Source organism: Megalobrama amblycephala, linkage group LG8 (genome assembly GCF_018812025.1).
Source record: "Megalobrama amblycephala isolate DHTTF-2021 linkage group LG8, ASM1881202v1, whole genome shotgun sequence".
Lineage (NCBI taxonomy): Eukaryota > Metazoa > Chordata > Actinopteri > Cypriniformes > Xenocyprididae > Megalobrama > Megalobrama amblycephala.
This window is the reverse complement of record NC_063051.1, coordinates 24,072,475-24,084,944: the sequence shown is the minus strand read 5'-3', so window position 1 is coordinate 24,084,944 and position 12,470 is coordinate 24,072,475. Positions and strand designations below refer to the sequence as shown.

The window sequence follows — 12,470 nt, the reverse complement described above, 5'->3', positions numbered from 1 at the left end:
TTTGGGTTCTTCTTTACCTCTCTCACCAAGGCTTTTCTCCCCCGATAGCTCAGTTTGGCCGGACGGCCAGCTCTAGGAAGGGTTCTGGTCGTCCCAAACGTCTTCCATTTAAGGATTATGGAGGCCACTGTGCTCTTAGGAACCTGCAGCAGAAATTTTTTTGTAACCTTGGCCAGATCTGTGCCTTGCCACAATTCTGTCTCTGAGCTCTTCAGGCAGTTCCTTTGACCTCATGATTCTCATTTGCTCTGACATGCACTGTGAGCTGTAAGGTCTTATATAGACAGGTGTGTGGCTTTCCTAATCAAGTCCAATCAGTATAATCAAACACAGCTGGACTCAAATGAAGGTGTAGAACCATCTCAAGGATGATCAGAAGAAATGGACAGCACCTGAGTTAAATATATGAGTGTCACAGCAAAGGGTCTGAATACTTAGGACCATGTGATATTTCAGTTTTTCTTTTTTAATAAATCTGCAAAAATGTTCTACAATTCTGTGTTTTTCTGTCAATATGGGGTGCTGTGTATACATTAATGAGGAAAAATAATGAACTTAAATGATTTTAGCAAATGGCTGCAATATAACAAAGAGTGAAAAATTTAAGGGGGTCTGAATACTTTCCGTACCCACTGTATATATGACTATGTGAGACTATAGTTTGAATTAATCCCTTTTCTTTGCATGACAGTACGGTACAGAATAGCTCTTTCGACACTTTTTGTTTCATATGTCATTGAATGGAAAAAAAGGCTCTCTGGAACGCGCGTAACGTTTTTTCCCGGCAAAAACGTCCCGAGTCATTCACATAAAAATCAGTCTACAGGCTTTCATAGACAACCTATCAGGGAGGTCTCATTTTTAAGTGTAATTACAAGCTGTTCACACATTGGCAATAAAAAGTGATGAAGATTCTTACAGACAGGCTAGCATCAAGGTTCAATAAAGAACTTGTAAGAGTGAGAGCAGAATGTGCATGAACAAATTATGCACTGTCTTTCACAGAAAAAGCATAAATAATTTTAAGACAAAACTACACAACATACTGATAGCATGTTTTCACTTTAATAAAAGCAAAATATAAGCAAAAGTTGATTTTTAATAATATGCAACCAATTTTATTGCAACAGTGATGAAATGGTCGTGCAAATTGGCTGACAAAATGAAAAGAAAAAAATCATTTAAAATGACAATAATGAGTTAAAATTATTCATATTCAATTGATTATTCTGTTGCAGACACACAGCACACAAATGACAGCGTTTCCTGAGAATGACCCATAAATATAAGCGTTTCACATTTTTTCTGCAAGTGTTTCAACATTATCTTCAGTGTGTTCCCTTAAAAATGCAGAAAGCCAGATCAAAATGTAGAATATTTCTTTGCTGCATCTCCAGTCTGACACATTGTGATTTCTATCAGTCATCATCTGCTTCAACTCTGACCTAAAAAAATTGATCATGTTTGCATCCCCTGAAAAAAATAAAGCTCATTCTGTGTGCATCAGCACAAAATCATCCATATTCCCAGTTTCATCTAATGCCATTGCTCTTTTCTATTGTCATGAAACTGAATATGGTTACACTTTACAATAAAATTCATTTGTTAACATTAGTTAACCACATTATGAACTAACAATGAGAAATGCTTCTAAAGCACATCATTAATCTTAGTCAATGTTAATTAAAACATTTACTAACACATTGTATCTGTTAATATTAATTAATGGACCTAAGCTAGCATGAACAAACAATGAACAGTTGTATTTTTATTAACTAACGATAACAAAGATGAATAAATACTGTAAATACTCTCATTGTTAGTTATTATTGGAAATATTTCATGTTATTTCCAATTCAAACAATAGAAAAGAGATGTACAGTAATACAGAAATTCTCTTAGGTCAAAGTCACCCAATGATCGGACATAACAACATTTTACACTTTAAAATAAAGCAGGTTGTTTTACTAATTCAAATGAAACGTCCACATGAAATCAGACACCAGAGAGAAACATATGGCAACAAAAGAAACTATTTATTCGGAATATGCATTACCAGTACAAATTAAGAGACCAAAAAACCTACACCTTGTTAGTTTTTCTTCACAAAAACGAGTTGGAATCAAAAAGACAATAGTTTGCTGTTCCATTTTATTCCTTTTATACATATGCAGAGATCTTAAAAGTTAAAACTTGACAAGAGAATGTCTCTGCGCTTGATATAAAAAAGAAGAAACATTCAAAAACACTGCAGGAGTTTAAAGAACAAAAGACATGCAACAAAGTAAACATTTGATGTTTTACAAACCGCTGTATATGCAAAAACTAAAAGCATCATTACATGAGGCTTTTCTGAATATGGTGCTGCTGGGCAGGCAGTGATACAAACGTCGTGAGCGAAGGGAAACGCTTCGAAAGTGGGATCTGCGCCGGGATGAGACGGCAAACCAAAGAAAGCGATGCAGGACTATGACCGTCCAAAACCTCTACACGGCCTCATTCTCGAGTCCCAAACAGTCACGTGATGAACAGTTTACTTGCAGTGATTGTGGCCCTGATCTTTTCAGGAGCAGTAACCCTCGACACGCCCTCATCACAGATCAGATCCATCCGTAAAGACCTTGTCATTTTTAGACGACTGATATAAAAAAAAGAGCAAAACAAGAGCAAAGGTGCACATCTACATATAGAAGCTAGCGCGCATTCACATTATGCTTGCGAGAAAAAAAATATATGGCCGCCCTGTAAACAAGCCCAATATGAAATAAGAAACGAGAATCGCCTATTCACAACAGGAGGGCATCAAAAATATATCCAAACGATTTCTGCATTTGTGTGCCATCGTTAGCTTTTCCTTTTCTTCTCAAGAAATGCGACAGAATTCCAGCTGGATTTTTGGTTTCGAGTATAACGCCCCAGGACATTCGTGAGAAACGCATCCCAGCGCCCAAGATATTACACAATTTACAACATGAACAATGTTTAAGTGATGTCAACGTAGAGAACGGACACGTCTGTGGTTTTTGGTATCAAAGTCGCCCAAAGAGAAGGCTGACGCGGTACGAAACTGGAAAAGAAAGCCATTTCACATTTGGGATTTGTTCGCTTCTTCTGATTGCCGTTTATTGCATTCTCATGTGCGCTGATGAAAATCCTTCAACGACGATGATGATGATGATGATGATGATGATGATGATATATAAAGGGATTTGTGTGTCTGTACATGAATATCAGACAAACTGAAGTGTGATGCATGTGAATCTTATAAGATGCAAAGTAACATGATGCTCTTGTGCCTAGATTTGATAACTGCATTGCCTTTATTTCTCATTAAAGCAGGGAAATTATGATTTTCCCTTATGTACATAAACATAATCTAAACGACCAAATATTCTGGAGATTATTCAAGGTTATTACATGAACAGAAATCTAGTTGACTTCAGCTCCGAGGCAGCGTGAACCCAATCAACTGCTTTTTCAAGCATACTAAGTCTATTATAATGTAAAATCTGTTGTGTAAATGTCACTAAAGAAGAGATGTATAAAAGTACTTTGGCACTATGGTAAAATTGCAAAATGTTTCAAACATAACGTGATGTTTGTTGTGACGATGAAGGCGTTCTGAACCGGGTTGATGTGTAGAACTATCTGCCTGGTCTTGGTTTTAATCTGTTTGCTGACACTATTTATGTACTGAAGTGATGTGTGGATGTTTTGAGAGGTAGCATGAACACGTTAATGTGAAGATGAGGGTTGATGATGCACTGTTTGTGTTCTCAAAAGTCATTTACACACTGGAGAGAAGAGCGTGTGGCGTGATGCAGAGAGTCCGTTCTGTGCGGAGGATCAGTTGGAGGTGTCGGAGTGAACGCTTCCGGGTCCTTCTGTGGGGGAGGTGACGGAGGAGGGGGTGGTGGGGTCCTGCCAGCCACCATTCGCCTGACGGAGAGAACAACCAACACACAACATGAGAGAGCCATCAACCACAATATCAGGAAAAAATGACTTCAAAATCAATATTTTGTCAAATCCATCCATGTCAGTCCATTTCACTTTGGGTGGAATAACATTTAAATGGACAGAAAAATGCAATTTAGTTGTAAATAGTGAAAAATTAAATGCCACAGCCTAAATTTTCAAACATTTTGGGGAGATTTGATACTCAGTTATTATCATTGTTGAAAATAGTTGTGTTGCTTTTTTATATTTTTTTGGAACCTGTGATTCTTTTTTCAAGATTCAATGATGAATAAAAGGTTAAAAAGAACAGCATTTATACAAAATATAAATCTTTTCTAACAATATAAATCTTTACTATCACTTTTTAGCAATTTAACACATCTGTGCTGAATAAAAGTATTAATTTCTTTTAAAAAAAAAAAGAAAGAAAAAAATTACTGACCCCAAACTTTTGAACAGTATAGTATATATTTTTAAACTTTTTATTCATCAAAGAATCCTGAAAAGGTATCACAGGTTATAAAATAATATCAAGCAGCACAACTGTTTCCAATATTGATAATAAATCAGCATATTAGAATGATTGACACCGAAGACTGGAGAAATGATGCTGAAAATTCAGCTTTGCATCACAGAAATAAATTATATTTTAAAGTATATTAAAATAGAAAACCATAATTTTAATTAGTAATAATATTTCACAATATTATTGTTTTTTCTGTATTTATTATGAAATAAATGCAGCCTTAATGAGCATAAGAGACTTCGTTCAGAAACATTCAAAATAGTAATGTTTCCAAACTTTTGACCGGTAGTGTGTGTGTGTGTATATATATATATATATATATATATATATATATATATATATATATATATATACACACACACACAAATACACACAACATTCAAAGTTTGGGGTCATTACAATTTTTTTTTTTTCTTTTGAAAGAAATTAAAGGTGCCCAAGAACGTTCTTTCACAAGATGTAATATAAGTCTAAGGTGTCTCCTGAATGTGTCTGTGAAGTTTCAGCTCAAAATACCCCATAGATTTTTTTAAATTAATTTTTTTAACTGCCTATTTTGGGGCATCATTAACAATGCACTGATTTACACTCGGCGCCGCCCCCTTAAATCGCATGCTACCTGCCACACCAGCTGTCGACTATATTACAGCGCATTTACAAAGTTCACACAGCTAATATAACCCTCAAATGGATCTTTACAAGATGTTCGTCATGCATGCTTATGCATGCTTCGAATTATGTGAGTAAAGTATTTATTTGGATGTTAAAGTTTTATTCTGAGTGAATTTGAGGCTGTCCTCCATGGCTAACAGCTATTGCTACACTGTTGGAGAGATTTATAAAGAATGAAGTTGTGTTTATGAATTATACAGACTGCAAGTGTTTAAAAAAATGAAAATAGCGACGGCTCTTGTCTCCGTGAATACAGTAAGAAACGATGGTAACTTTAACCTCATTTAACAGTACATTAGCAACATGCTAACAAAACTTTTAGAAAGACAATTTACAAATATCAGTAAAAATATCATGCTATCATGGATTATGTCAGTTATTATTGCTCCATCTGCCATTTTTCGCTGTTGTTCTTGCTTATCTAGTCTGATGATTCGGCTGTGTGCAGCTCCAGACGTTAACTGGCTGCCCTTGTCTAATGCCTATTATAATGTTGGGAACATCATGGGCTGGCATTATGCAAATATTGGACACCCATACTGTTACGTAACAGTCGGTGTTATGTTGAGATTTGCCTGTTCTTCGGAGGTCGTTTAAACAAATGAGATTTATATAAGAAGGAGGAAACAATGGAGTTTGAGAGTCACTGTATGTCTTTTCCATGTACTGAACTCTTGTTATTTAACTATGCCAAGGTAAATTCAATTTTTGAATCTAGGGCACCTTTAATACTTTTATTCAACAAGGATGCATTAAATTGATCAAAAGTAAAGACAGTAAAGACATTTATAATTTTACAAAAGATTTCAAATAAATGCTGTTGTCTTTCTATTAATCAAAGAATCCTGAAAAAAGTCACAGTTTTCACAAAACATATGAAGCAGCACAACTGTTTCCAAAATTGATAATAATCAGAAATGTTTTTTGAGCAGCAAATCAGCATATTAGAATGATTTTTGAAGGATCATGTGACACTGAAGACTGGAGTAATGATGCTGAAAATTCATCTTTGAGCACAGGAATTTATTATATATTTCAATAAAATTAAACAGAAAATTTTAAATTGTTTTTTAACAGTTTTTATAAATTTTAAACAGTTATTTTAAATTGTAATATTTCATAGTTTTACTCTATTTTTAAATAAACACAACCTTGGTCAGTATAAAATTCTTCTTAAAAACATAAAACAATCTTTTATAATATTTCTTTGTTAGTGTTTACAAAGTCCCAAAAAAAAAACCTTTGTCAACTCAACCCGATCTCACGGCAATTCGTACATATTTTACGAGGTGGCTAATTCGTACAAATTCATACGACCTCACTTGTACGAATTACCTACCCCTAACCCCACCCCTAAACCTACCCGTCACTGGGGTTTAGACAAATCGCATGAATTCGTACGAGTGAGCTAGTACAAATTCGTACGAATTAGCCACCTCGTAAAATACGTACAAATTGGTTGTGAGATAGCATTGGTCAACTACAATGCTATAAGTAATTTTTGTTGACAGCACAGTTTTCTGTCGTTCTGAAATGGTCCTCAGAAAACAGGAATCGGCCTGTAAGAGCTCTGTGTGTGTGTGTGACGGTTGTCATTTGTACTGACACACACAAAAATACTGTGAGGCAATGAGAGAAAAGAAACAAGGATCAGTGGAAAGACACTGAGAGAGAAATGTGGAAGAAAAACACAAATGCAGCAGAAGCCATCACTAATCTCACAGACAGCAACGCTATGAGCGCTTTAGATATTAACATTGAATTTCATGGCATCAGAAAAGGCTGGAAACGCTGGTCTGTTCTTCAATCAAACTCAATAAAAGAAGAAGAAAATTCTTATATATGCTGCTGCTGATGTCAAGAGTCAGATGAATGCACAATATCAAATGTCATCTCTGCCATTTGTGTGCCACTAATGCTTTCTGTAATACATTTAAATAAAGTCAATTTAATGTATGGTGTAATTTAATGAACACTTCAGTCACAATAAAAATGAATGCGTGTCATTGTGTTGGATAATAAAATATCAAAGAAAGTGTCATTAATTGCAAAGAAAGACACATGCGCACAAAGTATTGTGCCTCTTTGTGGTTGTGAAATGCTAGTGGAAAATGTTCATAGTTCATGTGGTGAACTTATCTAATACAATGACATTCAGACATTTATAAATGTCACTTAAGTGTGCAAATACTTTTGGGGCAGCTGTACATATAAAACAAGATTCGACTGAACCGCATTCAAAGTCTTAAATGAGCCGATATATGTATTTATTAATCTTTGGTAATGTTAGTTAAAAACACAGTCGTTCATAGTTTGTTCATGTTAGTTCACAGTGCATTAACTAATGTTAACAAATACAACTTTTAATTTTAATAATGTATTAGTAAATGTTGAAATTACCATTAATTTAGATGCGGTAGAAGTATTGTTCATTCATGTTAACTAAAGTAGTTAAAGGGTTAGTTCACCCAAAAAATGAAAATAATGTCATTTATTACTCACCCTCATGTCGTTCCACACCCATAAGACCTTCGTTAATCTTCGGAACACAAATTAAGATATTTTCATTGAAATCCAATGGCTCAGTGAGGCCTCCATAGCCAGCAATGACACTTCCTCTGTCAAGATCCATAAATGTACTAAAAATCAGTTCATGTGTCTACAGTGGTTCAATATTAATATTATAAAGTGGCGAGAATATTTTTGGTGCGCCAAAAAAAACAAAATAACGACTTATATAGTGATGGCCGATTACATTTAAGATGAAACATTTATGGATCTTGAGAGAGGAAATGTCATTGCTGGCTATGGAGGCCTCACGGAGCCATCGGGTTTCAACAAAAATATCTTAATTTGTGTTCCGAAGGTTAACGAAGGTCTTATGGGTGTGGAATGGCATGAGGGTGAGTAATAAATTACATTATTTTCATTTTTGGGTGAACTAACCCTTTAACTAATGTTTATTAATGAACCTTATTGTAGTGTTAACATGAATTTCTATGGATAAAGATTAATGTGGATAAAAGTAGTATAAAATAATTTTATAGAGACTGCACTCACACAAGCAATATTTAATGGTTAGAATATTTTAGATATGGACATAAAAAGAAACATTTTCATTAACAATGTAAATCATTTTAAGATTTAATTAATTACCTTTCTATATTATATAATATTATAAACTACCATTCAAAAGTTTGGGGTCTGTAAGATTTTTAATGTTTTTGAAAGAAGTCTCTTTTGCCAACCAAGACTATATTTATTTGGTCAAAAATACAGTAAAAACACTAATATTGTGAAATATTATTACAAATTAAAATAAGTGATTTCTATATGAATATATAGTAAAATGAAATTTATTCCTGTGAACAAAGTTGAATTTTCAGCATCATTACTCCAGTCTTCAGTGTCACATGATCCTTCAGAAATCATTCTAATATGCTGATTTGATTAGAAACATTTCTGATTATTATCAATGTTGGAAACAGTTGTGCTGCTTCATATTTTTGTGGAAACTGTGAAACATTTATTTTTTCAGGTTTTTTGATGAATAGAAAGTTCAAAAAACAGCATTTATTTGAAATAGAAGTCTTTTGTAATAATAAAATGTCATTTTATAATTTCTTGCTGAATAAAACAAATCTTGCTGACTCCCAAAATTTGATTTTATTATATTTCCTGACATTACCGAACTAAATTTTATGCTTAATTAAAAATGAATTTATCGTACTGCTTTGTATCGTGCAACTTGTACCTAAATGACTGTCCTGTATTAAATGCTTTTTAAAAGTGCTTGATGTGAATTGAGCGACGTTTTCTATGTCTGTCTGTACATCAAAGTCAAGCCCACAATTCTCTGATCCCGCAGATCTCCACACAGATCCAGAAAAAAAGCGGGATTTGCATACATCCGTGCTTTTCCCCCCGAACGCATTTGATCTCATTAACATACGGCCAGCGAAGCGCAGCAGAACGGAAGCGGGACGTAGACGCTGACCGGCCTCCCCCTCCTCTCTCTCTCTCTCTCTCTCTCGTACTCGGCTCGCTGTCAAGCCCATTAGCTCGGCAGGAACCTGATCTGAGCAATGTGCTTGGATTGCTGTCCCAAGTCCACACTCCGCTCCCCGTGTGTCTGTCGTATTGATTTTCCCCTTTACCACACGGCTTGTCGCTGTGAATTTTCTCGTCGCGCCAAGTTGCCAGCAGCCCCCCTCCCGTTCCCCCACTTCCCGAACGCAAGCAACAAACACACAGGATGTCCTCCTACGAGTGTTTTACCATGGGCGAGCGCCTTTATTTTTAGCGTTTGGCTGCGAGATTGTCCGCAGAGTGTTTTTCTTTGCCGCCCTTTGGGGGATAATCAGGGTCAGGTGACTTTGGGGCACGGCGAGGACTCATATATTTGCAGCCGGTGTCACCTGTTCGCCCCCATTCCCGTCAGCAGGGCGCTTGGCTGCAGGTGCCGGGGCCGATCTGATTGGATGTGATGGGCTCAGACAGACGCCGGGCCGGTCTCATGTCCACGTCTCGCTGGGCAGCGCGCCGCCCGTGGCGTTCGCAACACACAGGCAATCAACTAAGTGACCACGATTCCCAGACAAGTCCCACTAAGTGGCATTCTGAGCCCTATGGCTTTGAAATAATTGGTAGAGGGCAAAACAAGAGGAAGAGGGAAAAAAAGAAGTGTTTTTTCTCGCCTTACATTGATGCCCTGCGGACTGTACATCTGGTTTGCTGCGAGGCCGTCACTGTATCCTCCTGTCTGGCTGATAACATGGCGAAGGGTATCCACCTGAAACGCAAAACAACACGGCAAGGTCAGAGCGCACAAAAACGCGAGCGCAAGGTCAGACGAAGCGGCGCACGCAAACAAAGCAAAGTCAGACGACACGACAAAGAAGAAAGCAAGGTCAAAGAAAGCAAACAACAATAAAAGACAAAGAAAACATGATGAAACACAGACGTACAAATACGCGATGACATGCAAACAATAAAACGCATTACAAAGCCTGTTCTGAAACCTAGTGAGCTGCCTACCTAGTCCTAGACAGGATTTTAAGATGTGTATTCCATATGCTGCCTTATAAGATACCTCATTTTGGCCAAATTCTACAGGAGCACTGCGGTAGAATGCAACCCCAGAATGCACTGCATCAAAAAAAATCCAGAAATGTTGATTAAAAATATACACTACCGTTCAAAAGTTTGGGATCGGTAAGATTTTTATATTTTTAAAAGAAGTTTTGTCTGCTCACCAAGATTGCATTTATTTAAGTAAAAATACAGTAAAAACAGTAATATTGTGAAATATTTTTACAATTTAAAATAACTGTTTTCTATTGGAATATAATATAAAATGTAATTTATTTCTGTGTTGGAAAAGCTGAATTTTCAGCATCATTTCTACAGTCTTCAGTGTCACATGATCCTTCAGAAATCATTCTAATATGATGATTTGCTGCTCAAGAAACATTTATTATTATTATCAATGTTAAAAACAGTTGTATACTTTTTTTCAGGATTCCTTGATGAATAGAAAGTTCAAAAGAACAACATTTATCTAAAATACAAAGCTTTTGTAACATTATACCGTTCAAAAGTCTGGGGTCAGTAAGAATTTTTATTTTTATTTTTTTGAGAAGAATTTAAAGAAATTAATATTTTTTTTTCAGCAAAGATGCATTAAATCGATCAAAAGTGATGGTAAAGACATTTAAAATGTAACAAAAGATTATATTTCAAATAAATGCTGTTCTTTTGAACTTTATATTCATCAAAGAATCCTGAAACAAAAATATTGTACACAAATATTTTGTACATCTGAACACAATAAATGTTTCTTGAGCAAATCATCATATTAGAATGATTTCTAAAGGATCATGTGACACTGAAGACTGGAGTAATGATGCTGAAAATTCAGCTTTGATCACAGGAATAAATTACATTTTCAAATATTTTCAAATAGAAAACAGTTATTTTAAATTGTAATAATATTTCACAATATTACTGATTTTACTGTATTTTTAATTAAATAAATGCAATCTTGGTGAGCAGACGAAACTTCTTTTAAAGACATTAAAAATCGTACCGATCCCAAACTTTTGATCGGCAGTGTACTTACACTACTGGTCAAAAGTTTAAAAAGTCTCTTCTGCTCACCATGGCTGCATTTATTTGATCAAAGATACAGTAAAAACAGTGAAATAATACAATTTAAAATAAATGTTTTCTATGTGAATGTACTGTAAAATGTAATTTATTCCTGTGAACAAAGTTGAATTTTCAGCATCATTACGCCAGTCTTCAGTGTCACATGATCCTTCAGAAATCATTCTAATATGCTGATTTGCTGCTCAAGAAACATTTCTGATTATTATCAATGTTGGAAACAGTTGTGCTGCTATCATCAAACATTAAAAATGTGATTTGATCAGTCTAATGTATCAATGTATCCCTGAATAAAAGTATTCATTTCTTTCCAAATGTAAAATCTTACTGACCTCAAACTTTTGAACAGTAGTGTATATTTAATGCAATACTGAAAAGTTAGAAATGTTAATATATAATGATCAAACTTTTATATTTTGCACAATATTTGTGTGTACCATACATATTTTATGCTTAACCTTGTCGTTAGCAGCATGCTAATGTCAAACAGAAGTCATTATTTGAGTTGCTGTCTATGTAAAGTGTTGAAATTCAGTCAGCTTCCTATGTAGGCAGCAGACAGAGAGGCAGTTCACAAGGTTTCTTTTTCAACATTAAAATTTGAATTAAAACACACACACACACACACACACACACACACACTAGAAACTTTTATCATGTTGCTACAACCCCATGACATGCGCTGCAGTTTGTGTGTTCCTGCTCGGAGGTTTCTGTGGTGATTTATTGGCACTATACCTGTGACTGCACATTGGCTCCCACCTGAGAGCCCTGGTACGAGTCCCCGTTCAGAGACTGAACACTCATAAACAAATCGCCAGAGTTTGACATGTTAAAAGAGCCAGCAGAACCTGAGAGGTGCACAAACATGACAGAGAAAGAGACAGAATAAGCGAGAGAAAATGAGTTTGAAAAATTCAAGAGAGTGGAAGTGCAGAGTTATAGTTAGATAAGCTTTTCAGAGCATAAGATCATAAAGCAGCCCGTAAAGAAGACGTTGCTAAGCAGGAGAGATTCAGCAAGCAGCAAAAGAAAGCTTGATGCCACAGATAATAGCTCAGATTATTTATAATAATCATTTATAATAATAACTGAACTTCTTTTCAGCTAGGCTACATGGTCCAAAACTGACCTAGTGAGAGCA

The 12,470-nt window shown here is 35.4% G+C and overlaps 1 protein-coding gene across 5 annotated transcripts in view; it reads right to left on the bottom strand.

Annotated features, from left to right (window-relative positions):
• Window positions 1–2,015: 2,015 nt before the first annotated feature.
• Window positions 2,016–12,470, bottom strand: part of pbx1b (pre-B-cell leukemia homeobox 1b) — a 103,816-nt gene continuing 93,361 nt past the window's right edge. For 4 of the 5 annotated variants that reach the window (XM_048200153.1, XM_048200152.1, XM_048200151.1 and 1 more), the window contains 3 exons: window positions 12,065–12,177; window positions 9,861–9,950; window positions 2,016–3,939 (listed from right to left, as the gene is read on the bottom strand). In XM_048200153.1, coding sequence (XP_048056110.1) covers window positions 3,847–3,939; window positions 9,861–9,950; window positions 12,065–12,177 — 296 coding nt within the window. In that variant the 3' untranslated portion in view covers window positions 2,016–3,846. The remainder of the gene's footprint in view (window positions 3,940–9,860; window positions 9,951–12,064; window positions 12,178–12,470) is intronic. The other variant, XM_048200155.1, reaches the window with a different exon arrangement.